The sequence below is a fragment of the Thalia democratica genome, chromosome 5, assembly GCF_965202585.1.
Source record: "Thalia democratica chromosome 5, ktThaDemo2.hap1.1, whole genome shotgun sequence".
Taxonomy (NCBI): domain Eukaryota; kingdom Metazoa; phylum Chordata; class Thaliacea; order Salpida; family Salpidae; genus Thalia; species Thalia democratica.
This window is the reverse complement of record NC_139169.1, coordinates 67,739,089-67,756,743: the sequence shown is the minus strand read 5'-3', so window position 1 is coordinate 67,756,743 and position 17,655 is coordinate 67,739,089. Positions and strand designations below refer to the sequence as shown.

Genomic DNA, 17,655 nt, shown 5'->3' with positions numbered 1-17,655 from the left:
AAACTACGAATTGAAACACTATCTTAGCATGGCAGGGTCGTTTTTAGCTTTTTTGAACATAAAATGCTTTTTACTTTACATAATGTTAAACCTTAAACTTTTTGTTTTGTAAAAAATAAACTGTTTTAATTTCATTCTTATTATTCATTCTTTTTAAAGTTTTTTGTAGTTTCTACCTTTTTTACTACATTGGCGATTACTGGTTTAACATATTGTTTAATATTTAACCTACAGTAATTCATTAAGCTCGTATAAACTACATTGACAACTTTAAAAGTAAATATAAATTAAGCTTTTAACTCTTAATTTTACAAAATTGTTTTCTTTTTGTTTTAAATATGTTCATTACTTAACAATTTGTACAAGATTTATTTATTTACCTTTATCTCATCAGGTAATAGCATTAAATTTAACTTTTGCAAAATCATTTTAGTTATTATTTAATTTGAATCGTTTTGCCAAAACTATACAGTTTTTGTAGTCATTGGTATAAGCAGGTAGAAAATAAAAAAACCATTTTGTGCATAGTGAGTGAATGCTAAATAAAGACACACTTATCAAAATATTCATGAATGAGTTTGAAAAATAACTAATAATAATAATAGTTAATAATAATAAACTTCTAAAAGTATCAGTCATTTGCAACAATGTTAAGTGTTAATGCAAAATGATACAATTTTTGTTTTATTTTGCAATGTTCTTTATTTTTTTGTAAAGTCTTTATTTTGCAATCACTAATTTAATGTTTAATGCAATACAACATTAACTTGCCCATAATAAATCATAACTTTTTAATATCTCATTAATTTGTTCTAATGCTAATTGAATATTTATTTAAGGGTTTTTTAAACACTTAAAGCTAAATGAACTATGTCATCAAGTATGCCGTTGACATGCACACCACATCACCTAACTTTCGAAGGTAAGTAAATATACCCAAAAATTTATTTTTTACAATATTTTTTCTAATAAAATCACTGACCAGCTATGCTTTTCAATATTTCAAAAATCATTATTTTACAGACAAAGAATTATATTTAGGGTGATTATGATGTCATATTACATCAAAAGCAGTTAATATATCTTTAAGTCTATATCAATAAGTATAAGTTTTCATTAAGATATAAATTATAAGTATAGAACACGTATAAGTGATTTTATTACTGTTTAAGATGAAAAATATGTGATTTTTGGGGTAACTAATTTTTTGGCCGGCATACCTTTTGTTTGCAATTATTTTTTAGATTCTTCTTAATAAAGCAAATACACATTTTTGATAATTTAAAGTATTTATATATTAGAGGTACACTTAGAACTATTGTTTCAAAAACTGCATGCACTTGGTTTTAATAACAAAATTTGACAGTTTTGGTGGTCAGTATTCAGAGAAAAATACTGTACAGAAATTCTCTACTACAGTTTAAATATTTAGAAAAAACATTTTTTTATATTTGATCATTGTTGTTTTAATAAAACAATATACACAAATACTAATGTATATAGTAAATGTTTTACTAATGCAATTTAAGAATAGTTAGTAAACTTATCTAATAAATTTAATATCAATAAGAAGGTGAAGAACAAATGGATGTTTCACAAGCAGAGGAGCCACACTCAACAGAAGTCAGCCTGGAATTGAAGCCTGTCAGCTCCACATACACTTATGCTGAGCAGCAAGAATACAACCAGATGTGTTCTACTTCCTATGAAAACAAGTTGGTTTTGTTTTGTCAAATAAATATTATCATTGTTTTTATGTATCATAGTTGGTTTGCACAAATACTACATTTTTGTCTAAGAAAGTTTTGTACTGTTGTAATAAGGGTGGAAAACTTTTTTAGTTATTAGAACAAATTTACTTAAAAAATTCTCTCTTTGGCTAGACTTTTTAAAAAGCAGTTTTAGTGGGCTATGTAGTTTTGAATATTTTTACAACCACAAAGAAAAAAAAATGTTTGAAACTAATTGTTTAAATTACTGGTTCATTAAAAACAACTGTGTACTAAAAATAAATTAAAAGAAAATTGTATAGTTATTGTTAGTAAGAGCTTAATTTTATTTGTTTTCTGCAAAGCTAAAAATACTTCACAGCCACAGATTTCTGTTTGCTAACAGATTCGGTCTGCAGGTCATACATTTCCCATCCTTACTTGATACTATTGTTTTTCAACTTTTCGAAGTTTTATGAATTATTACAAGAATATGAAATATTCTTAACTTACACAATAAGCTTAAGGGCATAGGGGGGTCCTACTTGATTTTTACAAGTTGATCTTATTTTATAGAGTTTTATCCGAGCTATCAGACATTTTTAACAGTTTGAAAAAATTTAAAGTATTTTTTGAGATATGAGCAGTCCAAAGTCAGTGACCTTAATAGGTTTCTAATGAAAGGCGCAAACTAAAAACACAAAAAAAGACCATTTCACTTAAAATCTATCTCCTCCTTCATTTTTAAAGCAATCTTCTTCAGTTTTCTAAGAAAGTGTATTATTAAATTTTGAAAAAATTTACAAATTTTTTTAATTTTGAAAAATAAAATTTTTATAAAAAAAAACCAACTATATTTTTTTGTTTTTTTATCTAAAGTTTTTTTTTTTTAATATTTTAAAAATAACCAACTTTCAATTTTTTTAAACTATAAAAGGAACGTTTCCTGAAAATTTAAGGTCTCTATCTCAAAAATTGAAGGAGAAGATAGGTTTTTAGTGATGTTTAAAATTCAGGGAAAATTGACCTAGAAAAACTTGAGGTCCATACATTTGTATCCGAAACTTTTTATAAAAATTAGAATATCTCAAAAGTTAAATAATATTTTTTAATTCTATAAAAACTGGCTTGCAGTTTTTACTTTTAGCTTTCATATAAGATCCAATGTTATTTTTAGTAAAAAAATGAAATGTAGGACCCCCCTATGCCCTTAAACTTATTAGCAAAAAAAAAACCTTAAAGTAGATAGATTTGTTAAAAAAATATTAATAATGTTGTTATATATATAGTTCTTTTAACAGTTTAGTTTAGAACCTTGACTTTCTACCTACAAATTTTCAAGGAAAAATTCCAAAAACTTAATTTTTACTTTTTCATGTAATGCGTCCACTGCTTAGTATTATAAAAATTTATTAGAATTTGAGATGTTTTATTTTTTGTAAAAAATTACAAATTTTTCATTGTCAATTTTCTCAGAATTGTAAAAATCACAAAATATCTATCTTATTTATAAAATTGTAAAATTTAAGGCTCAAATTTTCTTAGGAATAGTTCCTTAAGAGTTTTAAGACTTTGAATGTTGAAATTTTTTAAATGTTAAAATATTTTTTTTAAATAAAAATATTCTTGTATTAAAAGTATTTAAATATTGATAATGGACTTTCTGTAAAAAAGTAGAATGTATTTTAAGGAGAAGATAGATTTTTAGTGAAATAGTCTTTTTTTTTTTTGCGTTATTGGTTTGCTCTTTGTTTAAGGAACTTACTGAGCTCACCAACTTCGCTTGCTTTTAACTCAAAATTTACTTTGAATTTTTTAAGTGGCCAAAAATATCTGATAGCTGAGATAGAGCTCTACTAAAAACATCAACTTGTAAAAATCAAGGTGGACCCCGCTATTGCCTTATTAAACTTATTAATTGTTTTCATAATTGCTGTATTAGCTAAAATAAAAGAAAAACACCAATAGTTTGTTAATTTCAACACAATTTTAAAACAAATAAGAAAATGTATTATTATTTTGTTTTATTTTAAAATACATATGCACTGGCTACACAGTACAAGTGCATATTTTGTTTGTTTCTCTATTTATCTGTTTTGGCTTGGTGAGGGGATTATACTTCATCACAGTTGTAGGTGTTATACAATGTTTCAACGAAAAAAGTATAAACTTTATGGTGATTAAATTTTTCAAAAACTTACAACTAAAAAAATGAAGCATAGTATTAAAGTAGGTGTTATGGTAAATTCAGCTCAGTTCCAACCCTCGCTCAATTCCCACCCGATCAAATCTGAGAACCGCTTTCCGACCAAGGGTGAGGGTTAGGGGTAACAGTTATAGTATAAAATAGATACATAATGAATAAAAAACAAAATAAATAAGAATTAATAGATTTTGGGTGGGAATTGTGCGCGGGTGGAAATTATAAGTATACTGGTAAATTCAGTTTAATCCCATTTTAAATTGGTATCTTTTTATTTTTAGCTTAAACATTTTACTTCAATTTAATATTTATAACAATTTAGTTATTAGAAAAAAAGGAAACTGTTTTGTATTGCAGAAAGGCTTTCCAAGAAGGTTACTATGAAGTGGCGATAAACCTGTTGAAGAAAGCGATGCGCTTTCATAAAAGGTGTTTCGATGAGGAGAAGCTACATCATTTGTGTGAACTGTGCGTAGAATGCAATAAATGGAAAGACGTTTTGAAGGTTTTGTTTAAAACTTAAACAACTTTTGATTGTAAGGTACGTAAAAATACTCTTTAAAATTAGTTACAAGATTTTTAACTTAAAGTGACATTGTTAAAGAATGGTTTCATTAATGAATATTTACTAGTTTTCTAAAAGTATTTTTCTTTGGCTCACATAAATAATTTTTGCTATAGATATGTTTTTTTTTTAACTTTTCATCTACCTTAAATTTGAAGAAAATAGGTCTGTGTTTTTAACTTAGTCATAATAATTACTTTTCAGATTAGTTGCTTTTGATTCATATGTTATTTAAATCTGAACGTTCCAAAAAAAAAAAAGATACTTTTCAGGTTTTGGAGTTCATGGAAAAGATTAAACTTTTTTATTTAGCAGAAGATCAAACTACTGAATTATCTGAAGGTATATACCAAACTAACTATTTTCCAGTTAAAAGTTTTTAACAACATTTATATATTTGAAGTTAGAAATTAAAAACACTTTTTTATTTTAGTAAAAACTTTACTAGTCAAATCAGTAGTTATTCATAAAATTAAGTGCTTGCTGCTAACAAAGTTTATACATAATATTGTAAACTACCAAATAAATTTTCACCAATAAACTTCTTTGGTCTCTTCTTATTTCAAGTTGAAATCAACACCGGCTTTAATACCGAAAAAGCACATTGATATTTTATACATAACAACAAACAAATATTTTTAAAAAACAAAATCAAGTTGACTTTTTACATTTCAATTGTTATTCAGATCAAAAGCAGAACGCTGCATTATAAAAAAAAAACTTTCACAGGTGAAGCGAATAAAGTGCGAAGGAACGACGTTGAGAACATTCGCAGAATCGACATCCTTCCCATCCCGATCGACCTGAAGTCGAAAGCGGTGCAAGCCGCCATTCACTGCAATCTCACGCATTTGGTGCAGAACGACATTGAGAGCATAATCAAGCTGGACTCTGCGTTCGTAGGTTCGTTGTACGAGTGTTTGTAAGGATTTTTTTTGCACTGTGTTTCTTAAGATAAACGTCACGTAGTTTTAATCTTTAAAGGAAAAAAAAACGCAGTTAGACAAATTTTTCAGTGCTTTTTAAAATCAAGCAAAAAAAAACTAGTTGTTAATATTGTATACATAATTTTATAAATAGAGGTAGAAAAATACCTGCAAGGTTAAGATTATTTTGTTGCAGTAAACTAATATATTAAAAGTTATGAGGGTTAAGTTATGTCTTTTTTAAGGTTACCAAAAAACATCGAATCCGGGAAAAAATTGTAATTTGACAATTCAAGGTAAAAAAAAAACTGGAAAAACCTGGTCTTAGAGTAATTTTGAAAAAAAACCTGGAATTTTGAGCAAAAATCACTAAAAAAACCTGGAAAGAACTGGAATTTTAAACAACTTTTAAAAGTCAAGTAGTAAAGTTTTAATTGTAAATAAATAATCTATCTTATAAATAAACATTTTTGTCATCTTCAAATTTTTTTTAATAAAAAACAAATTTAAAAAAGCTTTTAGATATATTTTCAATGTTGTTATACTATTAGGCACAGTTTTTTACCTTAAGCTTAGTTTTAAACTGAAAATAGACCGTAAAACGTCTAATTTTAGAAACCTGGAAGAAATTTCGAAAACCTGGAGAAAATTTGCCAAAATCATTTGGCAACCCTGCTTTTTGTTTTTCTTAACAAGTATTTTTCTAAATTAAGCAATTGTTTTATAATACTGGCACCAAACAAAAAAATCAACAAACTCTAACATCCTGACAAACAGCGGACGTGCAGATAAGTGTTTGCGTGGCGTGCTTCGAAGCGGGCCAGTACGTCGAATCGTTGCGGTTGATCGAGGAACTGGAAGTGCACCACTTCGCGCACTTTTCCAACAGCAAGGAGCTGTTCAAGCTGAAGGGCATGTCGCTGCTGAAGCTCAACGACTACAAGAGCGCCAAGGAGAATTTTTTCAAGTGCCTGCAGATATCGGCGGAGGACTCGGTCGACATCAGGCTGGAGCTGGCCGCCATCTTGCTCGACACCGGGGAATACCGCGTCGCCATCGAGGTGTTTTGGTTGTTTAATTAGCCTGCTTTTGTTTGAAAGTTTTTAAGATTTTGTAAAGTGTATAATTTTTTGATAATACTTTAGACACTAGATGGAGCCGAGAAAGGGGAGAATGAAAATGAAATTTCACCGAAAGACCAGATGAGGCTGCTGAATTGCAGGTTCCAAGTTTTCAAAAAGTGGGGCCAGCATCCCAATAAAAAGTTTGTTATTTGTTGAATGTTAAGTTAGCTCGTTTCTTTTTTTGTTTAAGAAGACAAGCTGTGCCGTTTCGAGTTACCAGAACACTTTTATCAGCTTAAATAGAATTTCAGAATCGTTAGCTATTTAAAGTTCAATAGTATTTTTTTATAATGAAACCCTGATTTGAAGTCTAATTTTTTCCTTACGTTCTGTTTAGCTTTAGCAAAGTTAAAAATTATTAATAAGTTTGTATAATAAAATCTAGATGAGGAAAAGATAATTTTAAGAAGATTACTTATGTACTTAAAACAGTATTTGGAGCTGTTTTTTTATTCGATAAAAGCCAAATCTTTTGATACGAAAGCAGAGATTAATATTAATAATACAAAAAAAAAACTAATGTTCGGTTTGTTTACTGTAGTTTCATAAGAACAATAACAAAGTTAGCATATTTTTTTTTAAGGATCAAAAAAATACACATTATGACGTTTCAAATAAATTGGAATAGTTTTAGTTGGCTAATGTTAGAAATAACTGTCTTCACAACCAAAATATGTATTTTAAAAGAACAAATAAGTTTGTACAGAAGTTGTTTATCACCAATTATGAAAACATGGAGTTTTAATACATATATTGTTAGAAACACTGCTTTAAAGCAAATTTTAAATTGAAGAAATATTTTGCTCAATTATAAGTGCTTAAACCGATTCACAAAATTAGGATACGATAGATAACTAATACCAACTGATAGACTATTTTTTTTTTAAAGTCACTGGAAGTAAAAAATGTTTATTAATTCTTAACTAACTTATATCCTTAATGCTAATAAACATGATTAATCACAGAAAGAAGCTAGCAGCTGCAGCGGATGTTGTATTGATTATGCTCGCCAACAGACTGAAAAGTACTTTCAAAACCGAGGTTAATTTCAATTAGTACTTTTTCTGATTAGTACAGACAGTTTTCTTGTTTTCCAATAAATATAAAAGTACTTTGTTTGGTTATTTTCGTATCAGAGTTGTTAAAAAACCTGACATTTGACAATTTTGTAAAAAAATCTGGAATTTGAGAAATCTGGGAAAAGCCTGGAAAATCTGGAATTTCGAACAAAATCACTAAAAAATATGGAATTTTAAAGAAACTTTACATGTAAAGAAATGAAATTTCGATTATATATCAAAAATCTATAATATAGAAAAAGAAAATAATAATAAAGTGCTTTTTTATCATATTTAAAGTAGATTTACAGTGTCTTTTCAATGTTGTTATACATTCTAAGTCAGTTGTTTACCTTAAATTTACTTTTAAACCAAAAGAAACCAAAATATTGTTATTTAAAATATCTGGAATAAATTTAGAAAACCTAGAAAATTTTGTCAAAAAAACCTTTGACGACCTTGAATGCAAGTATTTTTTTTTTCTGTTAAATTTGTTCTTTAAAAAAATTACTTATTTTATTCTTCTACATATTATGCTGATTCCTCATTTCTCACTTTACATTGTGTAAACAAAAAATATATTATTTACAAGGTCTTTACCGAAATATCAAACTTTGATTTTCTCATACTGTCTGGGCACTTAATAACTTTTAAAATAAATACAAATAAACTGGTTCAACGTTCAAATTTTTCAGCTGTCAATAGTGAAGCGAAGTAGGAAAACAACCAACCCGTTCGCAGGCGAGATCAAAGTGACTTGCAAGAGGGCGGGCAAGCAGAGGATTGACGAGGAATTGTACCTGAAAGCCGACTGGCAGGTCTTCAAGCAGAGGCAGTGGATCGACTTTTACAAGGTTTGTTTTGATAAAGTTTCACTGGTATGTTTAAGAACGCTGGTGTATTTGAAACTCTTTTAGTTTTGCTTTTGACACATGAATGCGAGTTTGAAATATGAGTCTAATTTTTTAATTGAAATAGTTTAGTTGTACAATGCTTATTCACTTATCCGGACGCTCACTTATATGGAAAAATTCAGTCGAGAAGAAAATAAATAAAAACATTCAGTATTAAACACAAACATTTTTGTGTAATACATACTAATGTTCAAGCTTTGATGCTGTGAAAAATTTTTTTAATGATTTTATAAGTTCTGCAGTTTAATACACAAATGTGACGTAATAATACTAGTAAAGCTTAAGTTCAATTTTGTTCAAAACTAGTTAAGTTATTAGAAACCTTTATATGTAAAGTAAATCAGTTTTAAAAAAATTAAAGAATAATGTTTTTAATTTTAATTTTTTAGTAAACTGATATATTAAAGTTTTTTATGTTTGGTTTTTAATTCAAACTATCAAAAGTTCTTAATTGAAACAATTTTTATTTAAGATAGATGCATATTTTTTTTTCTAATTTTTAATTTAATTAAAAAGTTCTATAAGTTTGACATACTCAACATACAAGGTTTCAGAAATAGACAAGTTACAAAAATAAAAATTAACACGAGTTGCAATAAGCTTTGAAAATAAACTAGAAGTTTGTAAAAAGATAGAAAAACAATGTTTTAGAGTCTTTTATAATAAAGCATTTTAGCATATGCGAGTCGACTTTTCACGACATTTTGAAAAGTAAAGTGTAAAAAATTTAAAGCAGAAAAAGAAGAGCTGAGCTATTATAATTTATTTTACATTACATAAATTACAGCAGTTATATTATTTTATAAAAACACTATATTTTGTACTTATCTGGAAAAATGCTTATCCGGATACCTTTACAGAATTGCCCAACATGTCCGGATAAGTCAATAAGCACTGTATTATTAAAAACTTATTCAAGTTAAAAATTATACCACATTCAGGAGTATTAAATTATAATTAACTTTCTTCTATAAATGTTCTTAGCTGTGTTAATGTTGACTTCTAAGTAAATGATAAGGGATAGTTTTAGAACATAATCTTTTGTTGTTATATGACAGTATAAACACTCCATATTTATTAAAAACTGATTCAATGTTCATAAAAAATTTAAAAAGTATATCAATTCTTTTTTAACGAAAACATCAGCGAAAGTCTATAGAGCTTAAGCCTGGACATTCGTATACCGTGAGATAAGTTTAACATAAGGTTAAATCATACCAAAAAAAAATCTTTCTTAAATACAAATAGTTTATATCTTAATATTCTAAAGTATTTTAATATTTTTGCTGCATATTATTTCTTTAGTACAAAAACTTTTACGAGCTAAGACTCCACCAATATAATCGACCTTATCAATCAAGGAGTTGCTGAACCTGCTCAACACGTGCAAAAGATACAAGGAGGCCTGTTTGATAAGCGACCACGTTATGAAGGAGAAAAACTTCTTTTCGCGCGCGAAAATTTCAAGAAGCAAGCTGGAAGTTATTTTGTTCAGGTTCAGCCTGTTGAGCGGGTGGTACTATTACGCCTTCAAAATACTCAAGTTTGTTTGAATTAAATTATTTGTGTTGTTTATTGATAAAATGAATACTTTGCTGCATTTTTATTAACTTTTAATTTTACAAACATAAGTAAACTTATCAAGCAGTATTTTCAGCTAATTTTAGATTTTAGTTTAAATTTTTTAAATTATAAACTGTATTAAAACTTTTAGTGCTTTTATAAATGGCATCCAAAATAAAGACTGCGTTTTTTTTATAAATATAAGTTTAAAATTCTAACCTCATTTGTACAAACACTGTCTTACTGTACATTGTTTCCATACAAACCTGTTGTATATCAATTGAAGGAAGGTGATCTTATCGAAGAAGGAGGACCAGTCGTCGGTGCAGAACCACGTGTGGAACATATTCAATCAGGTGGTCACCAGGATGTCTCACAGTCAGAAGGTTCTCAAAAACACTCACAGGTTTCTCCACAGAATCATGGTGGTCAGTATTGTGTCAAAAAAATTTGCACAAAAGTATTATTAATTGCAAGGCAGAAAATTTTGCGTTTAAGTTTTTTTTATCTAAGATAACAAATACGTGTTTATTGAATACTGTCTATACCCCAGTATTGGTTATCTATTATTTTATTCCAATAGTAATTGTTTTTGCAACAATAATGCGCTTTATAGTAAGTAAACTTATGTTGACCTTTTTTGTTTTGTGCTAATGTAAAGTATTATTTTAATGACTAGTTAAGTTTACCACTTTTTAATTGCAGAGTAAATTAAAGTTTTTCGCAATAATGATAAGTTATTTTTGTGTTATTTTCAAAGTTAATTACTAGCAAAACAAAGTGGTTAATCTGTTTTCTTTTTAAAAGCATTCACGAAAAGCAAGTATACAATTACAGGTACAAGATAAGAAAGTTTACCCGCTTCAAAGCATGTTCGCTCATGGAGATATTGCATCTAATAACTTCAGACCTGCACTTAATTATTACATCGAACTACTAGAAGAAGTTTGACAATTTTTTGTAGATGTATCTGTACTTTATTGGTTTTTGAAAATTTTTAGTTATTAAAAACAGAATAGTACAAAATAAAACTCACTAATATATTTTATTAAAAACCAAGTAAAGTTTTAAAAAGTACTTATAAGCAAATTAAACGTTATTAACAATTTTAATCCCTTTCTGAGAAAAACCAAAAGTGTATAGTTTTTTAAGCTCGTTTTGTTACTTATATCCAAAATTCATAAATTTTTGAAACTCTTGTAGTATCTTTGTGTAATGTATTAAAGAAGTGAATGTGTAAGTTAAAGTAAGACTTTTACAGTTAAAAAATGTTTTAGATTCATTTAAAAAACATACGTAGCTTTTTAAACCAACTTTGGTCAGTGCTATCGAATAAACTTATCTGATAAATAACAAGAATACTTGCAGGAGCAAGAAAATCCGGAACTGCATTTGATAGTGGGAATTTGCTACTGCCACATACTCACGCAGAAAACTTGCGGTAACAAGCACACTTATGTCGCGCAAGCCTTCGCACTCCTTGCCAAGTATTGCCAGGTTTGATTATTTTGATAGATTGTTTATTACGTTGAAGATCCTCAATGGTAATGTTTAGTTTTCTTGCTAGAATAGTTGTTTTGATAAAGTCTAAAAGCTGACGTTTTTTAAATTAATGAAACAAATTTGTTTGTAATATTTCATTGTTAGGTTAACTATTAAAGATTAATAAAAGCTATATAAAGGTTTTGTAAGTACAGTTTTTAACCCGCACTTATTTCATTCGGATATAAATACCCGCAAACATAAATCTAACTTCGTGCATTAAATAACTATAAAAGCTACTTAAAATTTAAAAATATTCATGAGTCAGCTTCTGTTTGAATAAGTAAACAAAATATCCTTCGTTCAAGTAATGATGTTATTTAATATAAACTGAAAAGGCCAGTTGGCATGATATTTGAAATAAAACTTGAACAAACGTGTATAATGTTTGAAATGGCAGCTGCGGAACAACAAGCAGGAGTCGCTGTACAACATCGGGCGCGCCCTCCACCAGATCGGGCTGAACCACTTTGCGGTGCACATGTACGAGGAAGCGTTGAAGTGCGGACCACCTGCCACTGTGGTCGACGCGGTGTGCGAGGACAGCTTCGACCTCCGGCACGAGATCGCCTTCAACCTCAGCTTGATGTACCGGCAGTCGGGCAACCACACGATGGCCAACTACGTGCTGTTCAAACACAACGTCGTTTGATGCTGCACGTCTCAATTTCAATTGACCGTTTTAGTTTTGCTGCTTATGCCTTTTTAGTAAATTTTTGTAGAATTTTATTCCTACTTTTATCAAGGACGTTTGAAAAATTTTCTTATTAAGCACAAACCTTCAGTTATTTTAGATTTTTTTCCTTCGATAAGCTTGCAGAAGAGCTCTTAAGATTTTCACTCTTTTTTATAATTGCATTGATTTTTAAAATTATTTACTTACTGGAAGTTTTGTTTAGAAAATTGAAGTTTTAGGAAATTATAATTTTGTGCTACCTAGTTTTTTTTATACTAAAAATTTAAACTGATAAAAATGTGTGAAGTAAAAACATTTGTATTTTTCCTTCGTTTGCTGTCTCAAACAATAAAACTAATTACAAACCAGTAATGATTTAAAATAATGAGTAACTCTTCTTTATGCTATTTGTACTTCTAGAAATAAGACACTATTTTTTACATTATTGCATAAAATATAGGTTTTTATAACATATAATCAATTACAAGCCTTAAACACATTATAATTAAATTTTTAAAGTTTTGTATTATAAAGTTTGAAACTTTATCTTGTTAGTTTTTTTAACTTTTAAATTTTATTTTATCAATCTGCTATCAAAAATATGAATGTTTTTGTATAATAGTTTAGTAAGAGCCTTTTTAAAAAGTTACAAGTTTGTAGGGTAATTTTGGTTCTTAAGTGAGTTTGAACTTGTTTGCGATATTTAAGTTAACTTGAATGATTCAATTTATAAATGTTCTAAATTGATTTCTACTACAAAATGTACCTTATAATTTATCATGTTTTTATGCAAAATTAAATTGTTAGTCATATTAAACTTCTTTATTGCATACAGCTTTGTACTACTCTGATCTAAACGAATATGATAAAAATATTTTGGTATGAATCGTCCGTAGTTAGTCAGTCGAAAAAAAAAAGACGATTACGAAAATAAAGAATAAAAAAGCTCGTAACGATTATCACCTAAGTGTTTTAGAATCTCTATTTATAAAAACATGTAAACCTAATTTGTGTAAGCAACAATACGTTTATAAATCTAATCTTTATAAGTTGTTATAGATTTTATTTGAATTTTGTCGCTTATTTTTATTTTATTTTTAATGTTGCTTATCTTAGTTAAATTACTGATAAACTGTTTTGTATATGCATTTATGAATTGTGAATGTTTAATTAATTTTTGCTCAATTATGCTAATTAGTGTTAATTGATTTTTCTGATGTAACCTCTAACTATTTATATACTCAAAATTTAATCTTAAAATTAGTTGCTAACTAAAGTAATTGAAAAGCGTTAGCCGAAATCGATTTTACTTGTTTGTTGCTTTAATAAAGATGTTTTTGAATGAATTTTGTCTTAGATTTCTGTACAGTTTATACAATTATTTGGCACTTAGCTAAACATTTAATACTTCAAATTTATTAACAAAATGGTACAACTGTACAGGAAAAACATTGAACATTTTTGGTAATTTCACACAGTTCCTCCGACCACTCGTTTTTATCAACATCATAAACAACCAAACTAGGTTGAGTAAAACGAAACAAAAAAAATTTACTGCCAAATGAAACAGCTTCACTCATTCGTCTAAACTTTAGATTCGGTTCTTTTAAGGCAACAAACTTGTTACAAACGCTGTCAAAGACCTCGCAAAAATCGTGTTCGCAGATGACGTAATACTTGCTTCTCACCGCAACTGCGCTGTGCCTGCTTTTGCTTTCCATCATGCTGGGCATCGGCGACCAAGTGTCGGTGATGACGTCATACGACTCAACCGTTTCCGAGTAATTTTCATCTTCTTTATCTTCTCCGCCGCAAACCACGATTCTTCCTTGGAAAACGGCGCACGCCGCATGCTGGCGCGCTTCGCTCATCTCCGTGACTCCCTTCCAAGCGCGGCTTGTTGCATCAAACTTCAAGCAGGAGTCAGTCACGTACCATCGGTAACGGCCGCCTAGTAAATATATTTCGTTCATGAAAGCGCAGCAGCAAAATGAACTTCGTCCTCCGTTGTCGTCTATTTGTGAAACTTTCTCCCAAGTATTCGTTTTCGCAATGTATTTTTCAATGGTAGTTTTGTCTTCCTTAAACATGTAGTTACCTGCTGCTATTGCATAAATTTCTCCTTTCAAACAAACCACTCGGTTAAAATTTGCTTTTTGTTTCTTTGGAGTAATAAATTTCACATTTTCTATTGTTTTGTGAAACACTTTGTTTGAGTTTTTTAAATGTTCATCCAAAACACCACAAATAACTATATCAAAATCATGTTGGTCGCAATATCTATGGGTGTAGCAGTTGTTTACCAACTTTTTTGAAAATTCTCTTTGTTATCCATAACTGCATTGAACAGTGCACCATGTTCTTTAGTTTTAGAAAAGTATGAAGATTTATCGAAAACGTGTTTCAATGTGCGATCGGGCAAAAGATGAAACCGAACCTTTAAAAAAAGATGTTTTGCATGCTTGCTCCTTTTTTGTGTATTGTAGCTAGTCCAGCTATCTATAGCATTGAAAACTTCTAACTCTGAAGTAATTTTTAACCCAGAACTACCCATTATTCTTGCAATCAAAATGTCTTCTATTTCTAAAAAGTTTTTAGTTTCAGCAACCACTACAAAACAACGTTCAATGAAGCTGAACGTTTTTTTAAACAGAACGTTTAGATTGTAAATGTATGACATCTGGCAGTATGTGGATACGTTTTGAACAGTTAAACTATCTTCGATTTTTCTGCTTAGTTTTGGTACGTTTGTTAGTAGAAAAAGTTTATTTAGTTTAAAAGCCGATACAAACATTGCTTCTTTAGATTTTTTCCGACCTAAAAATGTTTTAAAAGCATTAGTTAACACCTTTTATTCTCAAACCTTAACTTTAATTTCCTATATACTTGTTATTTATGAAGCAACTAAAAAAAAATATTCAAAGCGTTTAAAACAAATTGTGTTTTTTTCTAAAAATCCGGAGGTAACTTGGTTTAATAGCAAATCTGAAGTTGACAAAATAATCATAAGGTTCATAAATATGAAATCCGAAATGCATATTTTAAAACGAAAAACAAACCTGTTTCACAAACTTTTATCCTATTTTTGTTTTCATTTATCTTTCGAGCATTGTTTTTGCATGCTTTAACTAAACTAAAGCTTTTTCTACGATTTTTTGATAATTTAAAACTCATTTTAAGTTAAACCTGCCTAAATAAAAATAAATTATTTCTTTAACATTAAAATAAACATTTGATCTATGTATCCATAATAACTTTAACAGTAAAAAAAATTTGTCATAACATGTTTTACTTGTTTTATGGAACGAGTTATAAATGTGTTTTGTTTTTGAGTGTAATAAAATTATTTAACTTAAATATGGAACTTGAAAAATAAAATTTAAATTAAAAAAGTAAGTTTTATGCAAAATCTTAACACAGTTTCAACTGTAGTTTTAGAGTAACTTCATGACTATCTAGTAAGAAAGTAGTATTAAGTTAAAAGATTGACATCAACTTTAGTTTAATAACCAATTAAATACACACATCTAACTGAATTATGTTAAATATTTTAAACTGTTATATGCTTAAACTTCAACGGCAAAGTATATATGATATTCAAAAAAACAAAACAACGCAATATATACTTAAATAAGTTTTTTTTTAAATATTTTTTTATAGATTGTATAAAAAAGTATTATTTTTTAGCTTTTAGTCCACTTTCAGTGTAGTTAAGCCAATAGTTGGTTTTTCTAAACTGTTTTAGTTGTACTTTATAAGATAAATTTTGTTTTAAACTTTAGACTAAATTTATTTATTGAAAGACTTTACTTTGATAAAACAATAACAAGTAGCACATCAAAAGAGAAATCATAAATAGTAAAAATAAATCTGTATCGTTGAAAATAACCATAATCAAGATAATACGAATGAACATGGAAGTTTTAATATTCTAATTTCATTGTTAAGTTTTCAACTTCTAATCAAAATAATAAAGATTTTAGAAGTATTAACTTAGAAAGTATAGAGTATTTTTTAATCGTAGTTAGTTTATTTTATCTTCTTGCAAACCTACAAATTAGAAAATTGAGCTAGCTTAAGAACAAATTCTTATTCAATTAACGTGGCTAAAAATCAATTGAATTATTGTGATGTCATTGCTTCATCATTCATACAAATACTGCAATAAATTTTCTCGCTAGCTTCTTTTAATATAAAGTTGTCAAATTTTTCAATTCATATCTAAATAGCTTTAGTTTGATGATCTTTTTTTTTTGTCAACAAATTGTTAATTGCTAAAATGTGTTCGTCGTAAGTGAATATAAGTATGAATTGATTATGTCCTACTTCGAATATAGTTGGTAGTGAGTTTAAATAAACATCAGTTATTATTTCTTTTTTCCAAGTTGTTAATGCTGTGATCCGATTTCTTACAGTGTTTTGTCGACACACTAATTGCAGATTTTTCTGTAAAATTCTTCGACGTCTTTTTGTGTTTTGTGAAATAATAGTCTTTGTTTATTATGCTTTTTCTTATATTGTAAAGATGAGTGCTTGTTCTTTGACAACTGTTATTTATTTTTTAGTTATTTTATTGCTTTTCAAATTTTGCAGTAGATTTTATTGTAAATTGATAAGTGTTTAGCAGCTAGAAATAAAAGTTATATAACATTTTTATTCAAGTTTCTAAAAGTTTCAAGATGAACTACAAAATCTTTTACTTAACGTTAATTTTATACTTTAAAAATTATTTTAAACGTTTTAACTCTACTTAAAAGTCATTAATTTTTTTTTTTGCAGAAAAACTTATCAATGGACTTAACTGCTTTCGCAAAATTTTTACTTCTTACCTAATTGAAGTGTATTCAATCTTAAATGCTGATAATAGTAAATATTAAAACAATTATGACCATATAATTATAGGATTTTGTCTCTGTCCTGTCTATATTACAACTTTAAGAAACTTTTTAATATAATTATAACATGTATAAACATGTAGTGTTAACAATCCATTAAAAAACTGTAAAATCAAGTTGTTAATAATCAGTACTGACGTTGACTCCGACTTTATTTAAAAGTTCTAGTTGTTATAATCATATATTCTAAATAGGAGAAAATAATTATAACAGTTACCACAAATAAATTGCGTTAAATGTAAAAAACATCGTAAACATTTTTAAAAATCTGTATTACTAACGTACGGCTCAGTTTAAGAGACAAATATAGTACTGCAGTAAGTTTAAACAAGTTAAAAAAAGGGAAATTATTTGTTAACTGTGAATTAAATCAATATCGAATAAAAATTTGATTAGTCGTTAAATGTACAAGTTCTAAAATAACATAAAATAAGTTTTACATGAAAAGGTATGAAAAAGTTTTTCTAACATTAATCTGAG

General features: G+C 28.0%; 2 protein-coding genes across 2 annotated transcripts; one reads left to right on the top strand and one right to left on the bottom strand.

Moving 5' to 3' along the window:
* Positions 1 to 870: 870 nt before the first annotated feature.
* On the top strand, positions 871 to 12,256 carry LOC145836784 (general transcription factor 3C polypeptide 3-like). The gene is made up of 14 exons (XM_082944556.1): positions 871 to 922; positions 1,574 to 1,715; positions 4,270 to 4,417; positions 4,750 to 4,819; positions 5,207 to 5,380; positions 6,181 to 6,464; positions 6,549 to 6,667; positions 7,493 to 7,568; positions 8,281 to 8,439; positions 9,861 to 10,042; positions 10,349 to 10,490; positions 10,900 to 11,007; positions 11,431 to 11,559; positions 12,005 to 12,256. The coding sequence occupies exons 1-14, from the start codon at positions 871 to 873 to the stop codon at positions 12,254 to 12,256; spliced, it is 2,037 nt and encodes a 678-aa protein (XP_082800682.1).
* Positions 12,257 to 13,698: 1,442 nt separating this feature from the next.
* On the bottom strand, positions 13,699 to 14,370 carry LOC145836782 (uncharacterized). The gene has a single exon (XM_082944555.1). It carries the CDS (start codon positions 14,368 to 14,370, stop codon positions 13,699 to 13,701), a length of 672 nt encoding a protein of 223 aa, XP_082800681.1.
* Between the last annotated feature and the right edge of the window lie 3,285 nt (positions 14,371 to 17,655).